This window comes from Emys orbicularis, chromosome 7, assembly GCF_028017835.1.
Source record: "Emys orbicularis isolate rEmyOrb1 chromosome 7, rEmyOrb1.hap1, whole genome shotgun sequence".
Lineage (NCBI taxonomy): Eukaryota > Metazoa > Chordata > Testudines > Emydidae > Emys > Emys orbicularis.
The window spans coordinates 99504207-99521504 of record NC_088689.1 but is presented as its reverse complement, the minus strand read 5'-3'; the positions used below and the strand labels follow the sequence as shown (position 1 = coordinate 99521504).

Genomic DNA, 17298 nt, shown 5'->3' with positions numbered 1-17298 from the left:
GATTATTCAGTGCACAGGTTAATTTGAAAGAACCTCCTAATGCTCCTTTATGTGATAGCAGTGTCCCCCTTCCCTCCGCCCCCTCCCCCCCCCGTTGCTGGTACAGTCGCTGCTTTTCCTCTTAAATGCACATGCTACCATCTTCTGAACTTGAAAAGTATCTGGGGTGTTTGTGTGGATCAATATTGCAGGGAGAGATGGGAGCCAGAAAGGGCGAAATCTTTATGGACCGTCCATTTAGATCAGCGGTAGGCAACCTATGGCACATGTGCCAAAGGCAGCACGCAAGCTGATTTTCAGTGGCACTTGCACTGCCTGGGTCCTGGCCACCGGTCTGGGGGGCTCTGCATTTTAATTTAATTTTAAATGAAGCTTCTTAAACACTTTTAAAACCTTATTTACTTTACATACAACAATAGTTTAGTTATATATTATAGACTTATAGAAAGAGACCTTCCAAAATGTTAAGATGTATTACTGGCACACGAAACCTTACAGTAGAGTGAATAAATGAAGACTCGGTACACCACTTCTGAAAGGTTGCCGACCCCTGATTTAGCATATAAGCTCTTTGGAGCAGACTGTCTCACTTTTGTCCAAGTGATGCACCTAGCACAACAGGGCCTGGATCTATTTGGACCTGTAGGTTTTTCTGTCACATAGATAACTTTTCTACATTAACTAAAGGAGCTGTCTGTTTTAAAGAGTGTACTGAACATAGAGTGATCCTCACCTAGCACAGAAAAGCAGTGCCCTTGGGCATGCATTTGATTTGTTTAGACCAGGGGTTCTCAAACTGGGGGTCAGGACCCCTCAGGGGGTAAGGTTATTACCTTACCCCTCCAGGTTATTACCTGGAGGGTCATGAGCTGTCAGCCTCCACCCCAAACCCCGCTTTGCCTCCAGCATTTATGTGTTAAATATACAAAAAGGTGCTTTTAATTTATAAGGGGGATCGCACTCAGAGGCTTGCTGTGTGGAAGGGGTCACCAGTACAAAAGTTTGAGAACCCCTGGTTTAGACAGCAGTGCTAGCAAATACATGTAGCTGAATCAAGTGGTGAAAGATCTAGGCTCAAACTGACACGGGACTGAGAACTTGAAGACAGCATATAGCACACATACTGAGGTTAGAAGTAGGGCTGTCGATTAATCGCAGTTAATTTTTTGAAGTTAATCACGTGAGTTAACTGCGATTAAAAAAATTAATCACGATTAATCGCACTGTTAAACAATAGGATACCAATTGACATTTATTAAATATTTTTGGATGTTTTTCTATATTTTCAAATACATTGATTTCTAGTACAATACAGAATACAAAGTGTACAGTGCTCACTTTTTATTATTTTTATTACAAACATTTGCACTGTAAAAAATGATAAACAAAAGAAATAGTATTTTTCAATTCACCTCCTACAAGTACTGTACTGCAATCTCTTTATTGTGAAAGTGTAACTTACAAATGTAGATTTTTTTTTTTTTGTTACATAATGGCACTCAAAAACAAAACAATGTAAAACTTTAGAGACTACAAAGTCCACTCGGTCCTACTTCGTTTTCAGCCAATCACGAAGACAAACAAGTTAGTTTATATTTACGGGAGATACTGCTGCCTGCTTCTTCTTTATAATGTCACCTGAAAGTGAGAACAGGCTTTTGTTCTTATGGCACTGTTGTAGCCAGTGTTGCAAGGTATTTACGTGCCAGATATGCTAAACATTTGTATTCCCCTTCATGCTTCAGCCACCATTCCAGAGGACATGCTTCCATGCAGAGGATGCTCGTTAAAAAAAAAAAAATGAATTAATTAAATTTGAGACTGAACTTCTTGGGGGAGAATTGTATGTCCCCTGCTCTGTTACCCGCATTTTGCCATATATTTCATGTTATAGCAGGCTCGGAGGATGACACAGCACGTTTGTTTTAAGAACACTTTCACAGCAGATTTGACAAAACGCAAAGAAGGTACAAATGTGAGATTTCTAAAAATAGGTATAGCACTTGACCCAAGGTTTAAGAATCTGAAGTGCCATCCAAAATCTAAGAGGAACGAGGTGTGGAACATGCTTTCAGAAGTCTTAAAAGACCAACACTCCGATGCAGAAACTACAGAAGAACCTGAACCACCAAAAAAGAAAATCAACCTTCTGCTGGTAGCATCTGACTCAGATGATGAAAATGAACATGCATCTGTCTGCTCTGGATCATTATCAAGCAGAACCTGTTATCAGCATGGATGCATGTCCTCTGGAATGGTGATTGAAGCATGAAGGGACATGTGAATCTTTAGCGCATCTGGCATGTAAATATCTAGCGACGCCGGCTACAACACTGCCATGCAAACGCCTGTTCTCACTTTCAGGTGACATTATAAACAAGAAGCGGGCAGCATTATCTCCTGCAAATTGTAACCAAACTTGTTTTGTCTGAGCGATTGGCTGAAGTAGCACTGAGTGGACTTGTAGGCTCTAAAGTTTTACAGTTTTATTTTTGAATGCAGTTATTTTTTGTACATAATTCTACATTTGTAAGTTCAACTTTCATGATAAAGAGATTGCACTACATTACTTGTATTATGTGAACTGAAAAATATTATTTCTTTTTTTTGTACAGTGCAAATATTTGGAATAAAATATGAGCACAGTACACTTTGTATTCTGTGTTGTAATTGACATCAATATATTTGAAAAATGTAGAAAACATCCAAAAATATTTAAATAAATGGTATTAATGTTTAACAGCGCAATTAATCGTGATTAATTTTTTTAATTGCTTGCCAGTCCTAGTGAAGATGTGAATAGGGCCTCAGTTTTGGGTTTTACCCAGCAGAGGGCAGCCTCCCACACCATATCTCAGTGCAAGCATGCAGGAAGAATGTCCCATTGCTGAGTGACCAACACCATTTACTGTAGCAGGTTGGTGCTGGAAATTCTTCAAGTGCAACTCCAAAGGAGCTTTCAGAGGTGGGGAAGATTAAGTGCACAGAGAGGTAGCTTGGCACCATTAGTTTGCCTGCTGCAGTTTCAGAGATATCATTTCATGTTTGTGCAGCATTGCTGTCTGCCATTAAACTACTACCATCTTTCATCCCAGTCCAAGCAGCCTCTCTCAGTAGTAGGTGGTATGACTCCTAGATGAGGCATTTTTCAGCAGCTGCCCTTCAGTTCAAGAGGAGAGGAACTAGACAAGACAGGAGCAGATCCATTGCTATAGAGAATGGTATACAGAAAGCACAAAATTATCAGCACATCAATTAATACTATATATTTGTTCCATCTTCTCTTTGGTAGTTTATGTGGGGCATGTTCTGGTCAAAACAAAGGCTCTTCCCTCAAGGAAGAAAATGGTACAACTCAGCTTGTTGCTAGTCAATCATAAAACATGGTGCAGGATATTAAGAAGAGGTGGGATTTTTTCCAACTCAAACTGCTGCATTCACAGCTGGAGTGTGACTGAAAGCAAACAAGTGTTTGGGAGTTTTATGCAGGGATTGGAGCACTTTGAACATCATAGAACCATGATACTGGAAAGGACGGGATCAAATCCCATCTCCTGTACTGAGGTAGGACAAAGTAAACATAGGCCATCCCTTTCAGGTGTTTGTCCAACCTGTTCTTAAAACTCTCCAATGATGGAGATTCCACAATCACCCTTAGAAGCCTCTTCCAGAACTTAACTACCCTTATAGTTGGAAAGTTTTTCCTATTGTCTAACTTAAGGCTATGTCTACACTGCGCACCATACAGCAGCACTGCTGTAAGGTATGCAGTATAGCTGCTCTTTGTTTCTCTGGCCGATAAAATAAAGCCACCCCCATCGAGAGACGGTATCTTTGTGGATGGGAGAGCGTCTCCCGCCAACAAAGCACTGTCCACACCAACGCTTTTTGTTAGTATAACTTTTGTCAGTCAGTGGTGTGTTTTTTTCCCCACACCCTCTACCAACAAAAGTTTTACTGATGAAAGTGCAGCGTAGACAATCTCCAGTAACAAAGATTTAAGCTAAGCCCACTACTTCTTGTCCTACCTTCAGTGGATATGGAGAACAATTTATCACAGTCCTCTTTATAACAGCCCTTAACATATCTGAAGACTTATCAAAGGCCCTCTCAGTCTTTTTTTCTTAAGGAACACAACCCTTTTTTTTTTTTAAGAAAGGTTTTCTAAACCTTTTGTTACTCCCCTCTGAACTTCCTCCCATTTGTCCACATTTTTCCTAAAGTGTGGCACCCAGAATTCAGCACAGTTGTCCAGCTGAGCAGTGAGCAGGAAAGGACAGTTACCTCCTATCTGACATACAACACTCTGTTAATACACCCCAGAAAAATATTAGCTTTTTTCTGTAACTGCACAACCTTGTTGACTTAGGTTGTGATCCACTATAACCCCCAACCCCTTTTCAGTAGTAGTACCACCTAGCCACTACTTCCCCATTTTGTATTTGTGCATTTTATTTTTTCCTTGTTAAGTACAGTACTTTGCATTTGTCTTTATTGACTTTAATCGTCTTGTCTTCAGAGACAATTCTCTAATCTGTCAAAGTCTTTTGAATTCTAATCCTGTCCTCCAAAATGCTTGCAACCCTTCCTAGCTTGGTGTCATCTGCAGATTTTATAAGCACACTCTCGCCTCCATTATCCAAGTCACTGTGAATGCAGAACAGAACTGACCCCTGTTGGGCCCCCACCAGATCCGGCCTCCCAATTTGACAGCAAACCTTTGATAACTACTCCATGTATGGTCTTTCAATCAGTTGTGCACCCACCTTATAGTGCTTTCATCTAGTTTGCTTATGAGAATGTCATGGGGGACTGTGTCAAAAGCCTCAAGAGCTGTGACAGGCACCAACATTTTTAGGTCTTCTCTACATGCTACTATTCAGGCATGTCTCCGTGAAGACACACTCTTGTTCCAGAATAGGAGTGTCCAAATGGAGAGTTATTCACAAATAGCTGTTCTTAATTCCATGTATAGACATACCCTTAGATTTCTACCACTGAGGTACCGAGAAGGGACATTTCCCTCCCATATAACAAGTCAAAGGCAGCCTAGGAATACAGTGGCAAGACTCCGGTCACCCTGTTTAGTGGTTAAGATTTGCATTTGCCTATTAATTGGAAATAAGATGGAGTTTCATGCCCCACCCAGACATTGTCCCTACCTCCATAAGGGATGCCAGGCACCACAGTCTGAGAAAGTGCTTTGCCCTGTAGCCGAGGCTAAGATACTCTGCTAGATAGAATCTCATTGTCTTTGTGCATCCCCTATAGACAGCTGGGGAGAGGGATGCCAAATTAAAGAGACTACCAAGCTTTGATTCCACATGAATTATTTTACTTGCATCAGATACGGAGCCAGATGAACAGTGGCAGAGAGCATTCAGCTTGGTCAGTGAAGTCACCATGGCACTGACAGAAATGGCATCTGTTGTATTTGCTAACCCTTGTGGTCATCCCCAGTAGATCAAGATAATGTGACTAACACTCATAACATTGTGCAATTATTCTAGGTTAGAAAAGTGTGTTGTCATGTGTTAGCAGCCAGTACTAGTTGCTCTTAAAACAGAAGCCCCAGTATTGATTACATTCTTCCCTTCTCCTCCACCCCCAATAAAGCCTTTTTGGTGCAAGTGGATATTACCACCATTGTGACAGTTTCCTTTGAGACCAGAAAGATTCAGTTGCTCTGCTCAAACAGACCTACTAGCAATGTATAAACTCTGATTTTCTTCTCCAGGAATCCCTCCTCCACATGTGTGTTCGTCCCAAGCCTTAAACAAGTACAACCATGACACCATAGGTCACTGCTATGCTCACTCAATATCAAGTTTTGTTGCCCTGATAATCGTTACATTCACCAGGATTCTCTATGAACAGAAGCTAAACTTTTTTTCCTGGACATTTTTATTAGAGCCTGTCCAGCTATTACATTGGGATTTGCACATTAAATAAGGCACATTTGAATAGCTGCATCAGCAAGTAATTTTTTTAAATACATAAGTACTGCCCTGTCTTCCTGTTCACAACCAGGATATATTCATAAAGTGCATGGGGAAAACATAGTTCTGTGAACAGCAGAATGAGAACAAGTCCAGTGCCACTTGCAGTTCCTTGGGAGGAGACGTCTTGGTCCTGGAATAGAGAGTCACCCCACAGATCGCCAATCCAGGCCAGTTCCATCAGGCTCCATAGTGACTCCTGGCTCCTGAAGGACTGCAGACCAAGAAACCAAGAGGCTTAACATATAACCACACTGGCAAGTGAAGTACCTATACACCTTACTGGGAAATACACATGATTATAGCCACTAAACATTAAGTCATTGGTTGTAGACCACACTGGCTCTTGAATTCCAATAAAGCAGCAGACAGCACCTTGGTGACAAGAACAAATTCCCAGAAGCAGAACTACTAGAGAGCTACCCAGAGTCAGTGCTTTAGGAATGTCATCCAAAAGACACCCCACCTCTTTACTGAATTCTGCCCAGAGAAATGCAGCATTGACTCTGGAGGCAGCACAAGCCATGCTTAATTTTCCATTTATGTTTTTCAGATGTATGTGCGTGGCCCTGAAAAGGTTAGAATCTAAAGGGCTCCCAATAGCAGGCAAGTCTGAGGAGTAGGACTGGTCCCTTTCTTTGCCATGAGAGAGGGATTGTTTCCAGTTTCCTGAAAGAAAACATTACTCTTAGCCTAGAGGGCTAGTTCTTCAACATGAGGTTTAAATTAACTCAAGTACAGTAACTGCATCCAAACAAGTTTAACTTACTTATCCCTAGAACAGAAAGTGATTCCCATCAATTCATTTCACCACTAGTTATGAATATGGAAACTGGGCACTCAAGAACCCTATTCCTCTAAAAAAGCAGTGTGCATTCTTTCCAAATCAGATAACAGAGCTGGAGCCCAGGAGAGAGGGACTTGTCTCTACTTACTCTGCAGGCTATATGTTGCCACTGGATCCATCATTATTTTATGAGGGAGGATAATAAAGTTCTGGGACCACTTGTTAGTGAATGGCAATAGGTCACCATCAGAAGTAATACCGGCACTTGGAGCATCTTCTGGGCTGCCTTCCTCCTCAGTCAGCTCACAAGTGCAGAGGGGGCAACTTGGGGGAGTAACACCAGGTCCTCGGGGAAGTGAGTCCTTTTCATTCTTCAGGTAGCTTCTCAGTGCTCCACTGTGATGAACGGGTCGTTCACGTGACCAAGCCCAATGGGATGGCTCCTTTGACATTATCTAGATCAGAAGAGTATAGACAAACCAATGTTTTTCCTTGCCACTGAATCTTTCTGGATTCACTTAAAATTGTATTCAGTAAGATTTAAAACTAAGCATGATTTTGTCATATCTAGTCCTTTTAGTGTATAGGACAGGGGTGGCCAAACCATGGCTCGTGAGCCACATGCAGCTCTTTTACAGTTAAAGTGTGGCTCGTGGAGCCCCCTCCCCCCCCCCCCTTTCTCCACCTACCAGACTGGGTGAGGAGGAGCTTGGGACCTCTGCCTTGCAGTGGGGTGGTGGGATAGGGACTTTTACCCAGCAGGGAGGGTGGGGCTGAAACCCTGAGCCCCAGCAGGTGCATCCCGGCTCTTGAACTTCAGAAGATTGTTGTATGCAACTCAGAGGGTCAATAAGTTTGGCCACCCCAGTACAGGGCTTCAAAGACAGTAAGAACTACAGTGTAGCATCTCAACATTCTCCCACAGATTTATTTATCAGACAGATTTATTAAGATAAGAATGATTTGATCATAACTAAAGCTAGAATAGCAACTGCTAATTAATGTTGGCTGGGAAGACATTTGCAGAAGGTAAAGGTTGTGACTGTTCAGTAGAATCCTAGCCAATGGTGACCCAAGAATCTTTAAACTTAAGTATGGATTCTGTACTAAGAGTGCTGGCTTGAAAATCCTAGAGACTGAGGTTTTATTTAATTTCTGAGGAATAGCTAGACAGATGCACCCACTACAATATTCCTGACCTTCCTAGTGTGCTAGCAGGGACACTTATCCTCCATAGTCAGTTCAGGCCTTAACCCTTTATAGGAACTGGATTTGCATAGACTATGGATTCTAGTGACTATTAATGTGTTAGCCATAGTCCCAGTATTACAAGCATGCAAAAATATGTCAGCCATGGCTAACCTCATCACAACAGCGCCGGCTGACCACTGCTCGGTAGTTCATTTTAGCCCAGAAGCCATCCCTCAGTTTTAAGAACTGTGGGAACAGCTGCCGCCAGTTGTCACCAAGGGCCCAGGGAAAGATCTCATACTTGTAATCCTCTTCATCTTCCTCCATGTCATTAGCCAAGTACCTGCATCAGGAAAATGGGGCAAAACAGGCTATATCCACAGAAATTCCTCTAACCAGTGCTTCTCAGAAGCACTCAGCCTAGGAAGTTGTATGGTACAGCCTGGAATTGTTATAGTAGCTTTCAGTGTAGCAAGTGTTAAGCCTTAACACTCCAGCATTACATTGTATAAAAGAGAGAGTGTTCTAAGCCACAGAACTGCAGCATAAGAGGCTTTTGCAAATCACTCGTTTGCAAGTAAGGCCAATTGTGTTTAGGTGCATACAATAGCTCGTGGGTTTTTCCTATAGGTTAATACACCCCAGAAAAATATTAGCTTTTTTCTGTAACTCTGCACCACTCTGATAGAGTAAAGTATCCTCACAAGTGGGTCCATAGCCAGAACAGCTTTAGAGTAAGAATCAGGCCTTAAGTGTCCATGCAGTACATTCAGCTGCAGGTGTCATACCTAAAACCTTAGTACGCAAAGAAGGGATTGAAGAGCAACCCATAGAGGCCTGTCCTGTTACTAGATTATGGTGGCAATGGAGTTCACTCGCAAACTTCTGACTTCTGAAATGGTAACTGTAGGAGCCCGGTCATAGACCTGGACACCACTGTGGTAGGCACTGTACAAACAGAATAAAATGCTCCTTATCCATAAAGAGAGAAAGAACACAAGTATGACTTTGGGATCCCTGCATTCAGCCCATGTAATTAAAATTCATCAGGATCCCACTGATTTGTGTTTTACCATCATTAGCCTCTTGAAACATAAGGTTAAAAAAAATATCTACTAGCCTCTACCCAATAATGAAGTCTTATACTCGTGTTAGAGGGAAACCCTTTGAAATCATCTACTTAAGCTAACTGGAAACACTGCAATTAAATTGTGCTTTTCCCAGCTGGGGGACAATTATGGCTGATCAGTATGGCATGGGGAATTTTTTTGGGGGGGTAGGTGCAGGGAGGTTTAAGTTGGGTATAACTTCTTCAGATACCGGTGTGTGTGTACTGTGGACCCAGACGCTATTAAACTATACTCCTAATAGCCATTCCTCCTGCCAAACCATTTGGTGGCATGGACTAGGTAACCCAGTTGGTCTCCCCCATTCTGCTGTCTATGAATTATTTATATGGTGGGATCTTTACAGACTGGGATTACAAGGTTAAGAGCTACAAGGTACTTACAGAGCAGTGAAAAGGTTCATCCGTGTGTATTCACTAATATGCAGGCCAGCACGTTTGAAGTAAGTCAGAGTCATGGCTAGAAGATACTAAACAAGAGTTACCTTTAATAGACTCAGTTCTGGATCAGAAGAAACAAAATATGTTCCATCTAGTATTTAAGTTTAAAACAAAAAGAAATCGAGCCATAAGCAGAGAGAGTGAAGAAAGGAAACACTTTTGTGGAGGCTTGCTAATTATTTGTATTATCATAGCCCTTAGGAGCCCCAGTCATGGACCAAGACCCCATTATGCTAGTCCCTGTGCAAACACAGAACAAAGCTTCCAAATACAAGACAAGAGACAACAGATGGATACAGACAGGGGTGTACAAGGAAACAATGAGACAGTGTTGGTCAGCACAATAAGGAGGGTCTATACACACCAGTTAACTAACTGTTGGCAAAAAAAAAAAAAAAAATCCTGTACGCTTCATGGCAGAGGAATTTAAAGGAGAGATTTGAAGGTGGATAGAGTTAGTCCTGCAGACATTTACAGTGAACTTCTCCCAAGCGTGATGGGCAGCACAGGAGAAAGCATATGACAGGTTAGGACTATAGTTCATTTTAATGCAACATCTATAGAATCCCAAGGTCCTTTACCAGAGTGACAGCCATAAGAAATCAGACTGAGTGTCTATTCTAAGCAGTGCTTAATTTGTGCCAGAGCTGAGCCCTGGCACCTTGAGGCTTGGCAGTTTATAGCCCCGGCACTTCTGGGCTTGCTGCATCAGTTATGAATGTAATAAAAAAAATTGCTTGAGACCCAGCACCTCTTTCATTACAAATTAAGCACTGGTTCTAAACTCATTGCCACTCCCTACAGTTTTCCCAAGGGCTAAAGCCTCATGCTTTGTCTCAGCCTAGAAGGGAATTTAGGGAAAGTTTGAAGAAAAGTGGTGGAGTCATTTGAGTTATGAATGTAAAAATATCAGTCTTCAGTGGGGATGAGGCCCTGGCTCTTGTGTTAAAGTTTGGTTTATAAGTTAGAGATACTGCATAAGAGAGTCAAAAAGTTAGAGTCATTAAACTACTGCGCATTGCTATTTAGAAAGGTGGTCATAAGGAAGTTGAAGGGAGCATGAGGGACATACCTTATCTGAAATCCTGTAGCATATGTCCATAGACAAGAACTCTTGTACCAAGTCATCCTCTGGTAAAGGGAAGAAAAAGCAAGGCAGCTGTATTTAGTTGTTTCATATTGTTCAGGGATTGTTGCTTTCCGAATGTGAGTACTGTTTCCTACTGTAGCAATGGTGGAATTTTTACAAGAATCTCTCTAGAGCAGTGGTTCTCAAACTGGGGGTTGGGACCCCTCAGGGGGTCTCAAGGATATTACATGGGGGGTCACAAGCCGTCAGCCTCCACCCCAAACCCTGCTTTGCCGCCAGCATTTATAATGGCGTTAAATATATAAAATTGTGTTTTTAATTTATAAGGGGGGGGGGGGTCGCAATCAGAGGCTTGCTATGTGAAAGGGGTCACCAGTACAAAAGTTTGGTGTCACTCTAGATCAGTGGTTCTGCCTAGGTAGTTTATAGCATGAATTTAGAACATGGTTCCAACACTGTTCTCAGACAAGAGACTTTCACAGTCTGGTCAAAGAAACTTGCTGGAACTCTACTAAATATAGCAGCTTAAACATAGCTATAGCTAGCAGTGCCATACTCCCAGAGTGGACGAAGTCTAGACTTCCATCAAAATATTCCATTTCTAAAACAGAATTTTAAATACTTTGCACTTATGACAAGGTTCAAGGTTCTCAGAGCACTTTAGAACAGTGGTATCATCCAACATTTACAGGTGGAGACAAGGGAATGAAGTCAAATAATTTTTTTCATTGAGAAACCCACATTTCCTTACTCTCCATCCTGTGTGCTAAACACAGATAACATTCCCCTTTTGCAAGCAGTTATCAACTTGAATAGTCAAATTATCAACTTGAATCCTCCAGATCATTTAAAATTTATCTTGGATACAAAGCTTATCTTGTTATAGACAGTTAAAAATACCTCTTCCCTGCAATTCCCTACTTGGGTTTACTGCCAGTTGGTCACTGCAGTCTTATCCAGCCTTGGGAACCCATTCCCAATACACAGTACAGTTTTGCATACCGTATTTTGTCTAAACTGTATATCCCAAGATGCTGGACAGTTTGAATGACTGGTCTAGCCTCCTACCCAGTAGGTTGAAGAAGGCCTCTTGTTCTTCCCGATGTAGATGGAATGGAGGTCGCTGCATGCTTTTCAGCACTGCTATGGAATGCTCTCTCTCAGGGATTCGCATCCTGCTACGCGCTCCAATGCCCTTTGTGCTGTTGTGATGCGGTCTCATGTTCCCTGGCTTCACCCCAGTGGTGACCACAGGAGGGACATGGGAAATACTCTGAGTATGCCTCATTTTTTTACTGGTATTAGTGGAGGCTCAGGGGCTTTTCTGCAATGGAAAAGGATTAAGAAGTAGAATTAACAGAATTGGTAATTCAATAGGAAGCTCTTTCAGTAAAGGTTACCATTTCCAAATCAAGCCTGAATCAGTAGCAATCAAGAGCTGTTACCATATGATGGCTGTTTAATGGCCTGTGAGATATTAGTAACTGGTTTTGTGAAACAGATAACTATCCACTGGGAAGTGAACTAAGACCCATCACAACAATTGAAGTTGGACAGCTGCCTTCATTGCAACTCAAAGGTCAAAGGCTGACTGCGCCACAGATTGAATACCCTTCTTCTCTAGAGGCAGGCTTAAGGCACGGTGGCACCCAGTTAGAGCATTGTGAGACAGTTCGCACTGCTACTGCCCATGTTGCACCTGTTCTAGAGATACAGCAGTAACTTGCATTTCCACAATTGTCAAGCTGTCACACCCACCAGCACTAGAAAAAAAAAATATTAAAGAACTGACCAATCCAGTTTCACTGTCCAAGCTGAGTAAACATTTGCTTTTCCTTAAAAAAAACCAAGAAACTAAGGTCTCAATTTTTACAAGATAGTAATGACTGCAGGTGCTGAACTTGAGACACCTTAAAGGGGCCTGATTTTCAGAAAGCACAGAGCACCTACTCTCTGAAAAATCAGGCCCTTTTAAGGTGTCTCAAGTTCAGCACCTGCAGTCATTAAGATCTTGTAAAAATTGAGACATTTGATTTAAAAACTATGATTTTTTCTCTTTACAATCATCAATCAAGATAAAGTTAATTGCAAGAGAAATGGGGAGAAAAAGCCCTTCACAATGAAAATAAGTCAGTAGTTGAATACATACAGACAAGCCAAGAAAATAATGGTCCTTCTGCTGGCCTTTCAAAATTACTGCTCATTATACATCCAATGCTGCAGCACAAGACTGTATCAATTTGCATTCTCTGTTTGTTAATTCAGAATATCCTGCCTTCACCCACACTATGCCAGTGTGGAACTCCCTGACCCACCAGATATATGGTGCTGACTTGTATGAATCTGAAGAAAAAAAGCTTAACTTGTTTTATAGCTCCTGTTACTATGTTTTAAATCACTCCTACAACACTCTGGACTTGCAAAGAGCCTTTTGGACTTTGGTAAATCTGTGCTCAAGTTTTGGCAATCTAAACATTTAACTGTTTTTAAAAATAAAAGCTTTAACCATTTAACTGTGCATGTGGAATGGGAAGGAAGGAGCCATACAACAATACCTGTTAAATTTAAAAGGATAAAGTCAGCAGGGACAGGTGAAAATGGAACTGTGTAATTAATCATGCTAAAGACACATTAATCATCAGTGCCTTAAAGCCTTCCAAAATACCATTTTAGACCTCTGAATTCCCATTTAAAATTCCCTGTACAACACACACTCAGCCAGTTACTTGTTTTAGGGTGAAGAGTAGGTGTTAAGACACTGTCAAATCTGTTATTGTAGATTAGGATCTGAACTCCTCCCCTCCTTTTTAATCCATTTGCAGAACTATGGTCCCACCAACTCAAAAAGATACTTCCAATACCCTTTTCTAACTCAATAACTAATTTACACACTGAACAGAGAGAAAGTGATTAAAATACAAGTGTCAGGATTACTGTAGACAGTGAGAAAATTATAATATAAAACACTTTCACAAAGGAGATAAGTTTTCTTGTTTCCGTTTAAGGTGTTTGCCCTTGTCCTACACTTGTGCCTATGAATGCATTTAGCTAGAATACCTACACTGAAGTACTTTAGAAAGTAATACAAGACTACATTTTGGGAGAGGAATATTATTATGTCAGACCTACTATGAGGGGACAGAATCTCAAATCACCTCATGTTTAATTTCCACTTTCTTTCCGTCCGTAGGAGGCAATGAAAAAGAAGAACATTTATAGAGAGAAAATGCTTATTCAACAGCAAGACTAATCAGCTCTCTACCACACAGACCTTCCCTGACTGCTGACCCCATACTATATGTAATATTCTTCAAGAATGAATTTTAATTAGTGAATTACCACCAGTCTAGATAATTAATACAGCATTGGGTAAGAGGGATAATTTCTCTCTCTCTTTGGGGACATGGATTAGAAGACAGGCAATTTGTCTGAAATGTAGATTGAATTCCCCCATTTAAAAGGTTTCCCTTCCTAAAGTGGGTGTCAAATCCAACACACTAGTTTTCTTCTCCTATCCCCACCCTACTTTTCATCTGTAAAAGCATCCTCCTAACCTTTAGTGTAAGAATAATCCCAAGAATACCACTAATTAACCTTAAAGTTCCCAGAATCATTTTCTATTGATGCCCTTGTAGGAGGGGCACACACTATTAAAACAATTTGATGGTCTAATCCTTGCATCTTTTTTTAGCCTTAATTATATACACATTTCTGAAGACAGTTGGAATACCAAATAATTTCTAAGTCACCAAAATGCCTCATTGCAGGATATCACTTGGTTGTTCTACTACTATGAAGTCAGATCCTGCAACTCTGAAACAATCAAGCAGTACATGTTGCCATTATATACTGTAGCCCTTTTCAAGTGCATACACTATCCCAATTTTACAGATGAGGAAAAAACTGGGGCACAGAGATGTGAAGCAACTTTGCTCCAAGTCTCAGAATAAGGTATGGAACTTGGGCATGCCAATGCATAGTTCTGTGCTCTAATCTCTAGTCAACACTCCATTCCAGAGCTGGTAATAGAATGGAAGCCCTCTGCTTTAACTAATGTGCATGCTATCTAGCCACAGCCTAGCTGGCCATTTTAAGTACCTACTTAGACATACAACCTTCCTCCCCGCTCCATTTGATTCATTTTTCAACACCTCAAATGAAACAAAAGTGATCCATTTTCATATTTTTGTTATGAACTATTGACTGTAGAGGTCACAAATGCCAGTTTTAGCAATCATGGTATCCAGTTTGGAATGACCTGGGGCCAGTACCACATGACCCATGGCAGTTTTGACCCAACACCTGGGCTTCTTGGAATTAAAGCAAGTTTTGGGCTTTGCATGGACCTAAGCCACCAAACTTTGACCACATAATTCAGCCCATCAGGTTAATGCAATTGGCAGACTTAGGGCAAGAAAGATTTTTAACTCAGATTTCAACATCTGGGCTTGTTTTGTGTTTATTTTTAAGAACTAGACTAAAGACAGATGAAACCCAACCATTTTGGGGGCTTACAAACATCAAACAAAGGTTTAGGCTCATGGACCTTTGTGGAGAGCCTAAGCCACCACATTAAATGGGGCAGATCTAATTCACAAAAAGACTGCCTTTCAGGCAAATGTTGTAGGGTTCATAAGAAAAGGGGAGGAAACAATTTGCACAAACCAAGCCATCTGTATTTCACCCCTCAGCTTGACCCACTATCCCCTTAGTCTACACGGGGGCTATAAGAAGAGTATTTGGGGGTGGGGGAGCCTTGGTGCCTTATTTCCCTCTTAGGGTAGGGGAATGATTGGGGATCTTCTGACACACACAGGTACAGTGTTACCCCCCTCAGTATGTGTAGTGGAATGATATGCAGGGGCATTTTACACCCCCCCCCACCACCACCCATTACAGCAGGGGCATGAGGGTTGTAGGAGGGGCTTTTCAGGGGTTACCATTAACCCCCCCAAACCACCTGGTGCATTATTACCACATCAGTGCATGGGGCCACTACTACACCCTCAGTATATGGGGTGGCCCTCCCACACACACCTTGGTGCCTCACTCATCACCTCGGGGGGGGGGGGGGACATAAGGCACCATTTTGAGGAAGAACAAGGATTCCCTTTTCCAGTCAAATGAGCCTCCACTTTACCCCCCAGTTTTAATATGGGGAATTGTTAATACCTATTACTCACCCCCGTTACCCATAGGGGGCCATGGGGTGAGTGTGAGGGGAAGGGAGGGAGAGGCTGCTACTCCTCCCGTTGTGGCCCCTCCCTACCAATTGCTTTTCCCGCCTTTCCCCCACCCCGCCCCTCACCTGAGCAGAGTAACCAGGCAGCGCGCACGCGCGCAGCAATCACGAAGGGGTAGTATCAACCTTACCCCGCCCACTTACCCACTGTTGGCTTCTATAGGCTCAACCCTGCCAGCTCCTAGCCAATCAGCGATGGGTAGACCGGCCTCTTTGCAAACCCCCGTCAATCAAAGAGCAGGACGTCAGAGGCGGGAGTTCAGTCCCTATTAGCCCGTGGGGATTGGGAGGAGGGGTGTTGCTGAGAGGATAGGGTAGGCTACGCTGCGCATGACTCTGGGCTCCAGGAGGTCTATTTGAGGCCCACCCAATAACTCTCATTGTGTTTATTATAGGGTTGCCTGCAAACATAACTTCCTATAGGAGCATGTATATCAGGTCAAGCTGCCCCCATCCCACACTTAGTACAACTGTAGGGTGACCAGATGTCCTGATTTTATAGGGACAGTCCCGATATTTGGGGCTTTTTCTTATATAGGCTCCTATTACCCCCCACCCCCTGTCCCGATTTTTCATACTTGCTGTCTGGTCACCCTATACAACTGGGAGTCAGGACTCCTGGGTTTTATTGGATTCTGATAAGGTGTGTAGGAGCTATTCAGACCCCTGGCCAATAAGTCTCAAGGGATATTTATTATAGGGACACCTGTGAATATAACTTCCTATAGGAGCTTGTGTGTCAGAGCATGGTGAAATCAGCCTACATTTAGCACAATGGAGTCAGGACTCTTAGGATACATTCTCAACTCACCATGTGACCCTAGTGTGTGGCAAGTCACATACCAGCTTGGACCTCCCATCCTTTGTCCAAATGTCCCTGTTATTTTGCAGTGGTGAGGGTGACAGCTAAAACAAAGCCTCATTGGGGCTCAGGAAGCACAACACACCAAGACCAGTGCAGTGACTAGATTATCAGACATAGTTGTGTGAGCTACAAAGCCTCAAGCTCCCTGCATGGCATGCACAGCTACGGTCTAGTCTAATACATACACAACTGCCAGCTTGTCAAAGTCCCCAACCTGCCATACAGTTTAACACACACACAGACCTACATGTCATCCATTTTAAAGCACATACACCTGGCTTCCAGACAGTCTTAAATACACACACACACCCCCTTTCAGATTAACAAACACATCCGCCATTCAGTTTAGCACATGCAAAGAAACACCCGATGCCCAGTTTTACACACATACCTGCCATCCAATTTTACTTTACTTTGCCCTTAAAATTCAGATTACAGTGCCCATCATACTGACCAATATTGTCTAATTGTTTCCTTATACTCCCCTGTCTGTCTGTATCCATCTGTTGTCTCATATCTTATACTTAGATTGGAAGATCTTTGGAGCAGGCAACGTC

At 42.2% G+C, this 17298-nt stretch overlaps 1 protein-coding gene across 1 annotated transcript; it reads right to left on the bottom strand.

Moving 5' to 3' along the window:
* Positions 1-6145: 6145 nt before the first annotated feature.
* SPDYC (speedy/RINGO cell cycle regulator family member C) lies at positions 6146-11922 on the bottom strand. Its single transcript, XM_065408520.1, has 6 exons — positions 11703-11922; positions 10617-10675; positions 9488-9573; positions 8149-8320; positions 6935-7241; positions 6146-6213 (listed from the first exon to the last, which is right to left on the bottom strand). The coding sequence occupies exons 1-6, from the start codon at positions 11920-11922 to the stop codon at positions 6146-6148; spliced, it is 912 nt and encodes a 303-aa protein (XP_065264592.1).
* Between the last annotated feature and the right edge of the window lie 5376 nt (positions 11923-17298).

Bases quoted from the DNA above. Each gene is read 5' to 3' on its own strand.
- SPDYC (XM_065408520.1), bottom strand. From the start codon at position 11,922: ATGAGGCATACTCAGAGTATTTCCCATGTCCCTCCTGTGGTCACCACT. The intron at 10,676-11,702 runs GTAGGAGGCTAG...TCCCTTTACCAG, and splicing joins GGCCTTCTTCAACCTACTGG to AGGATGACTTGGTACAAGAG. The intron at 6,214-6,934 runs GTAAGTAGAGAC...CTTGGTCTGCAG, and splicing joins GGCAACATATAGCCTGCAGA to TCCTTCAGGAGCCAGGAGTC.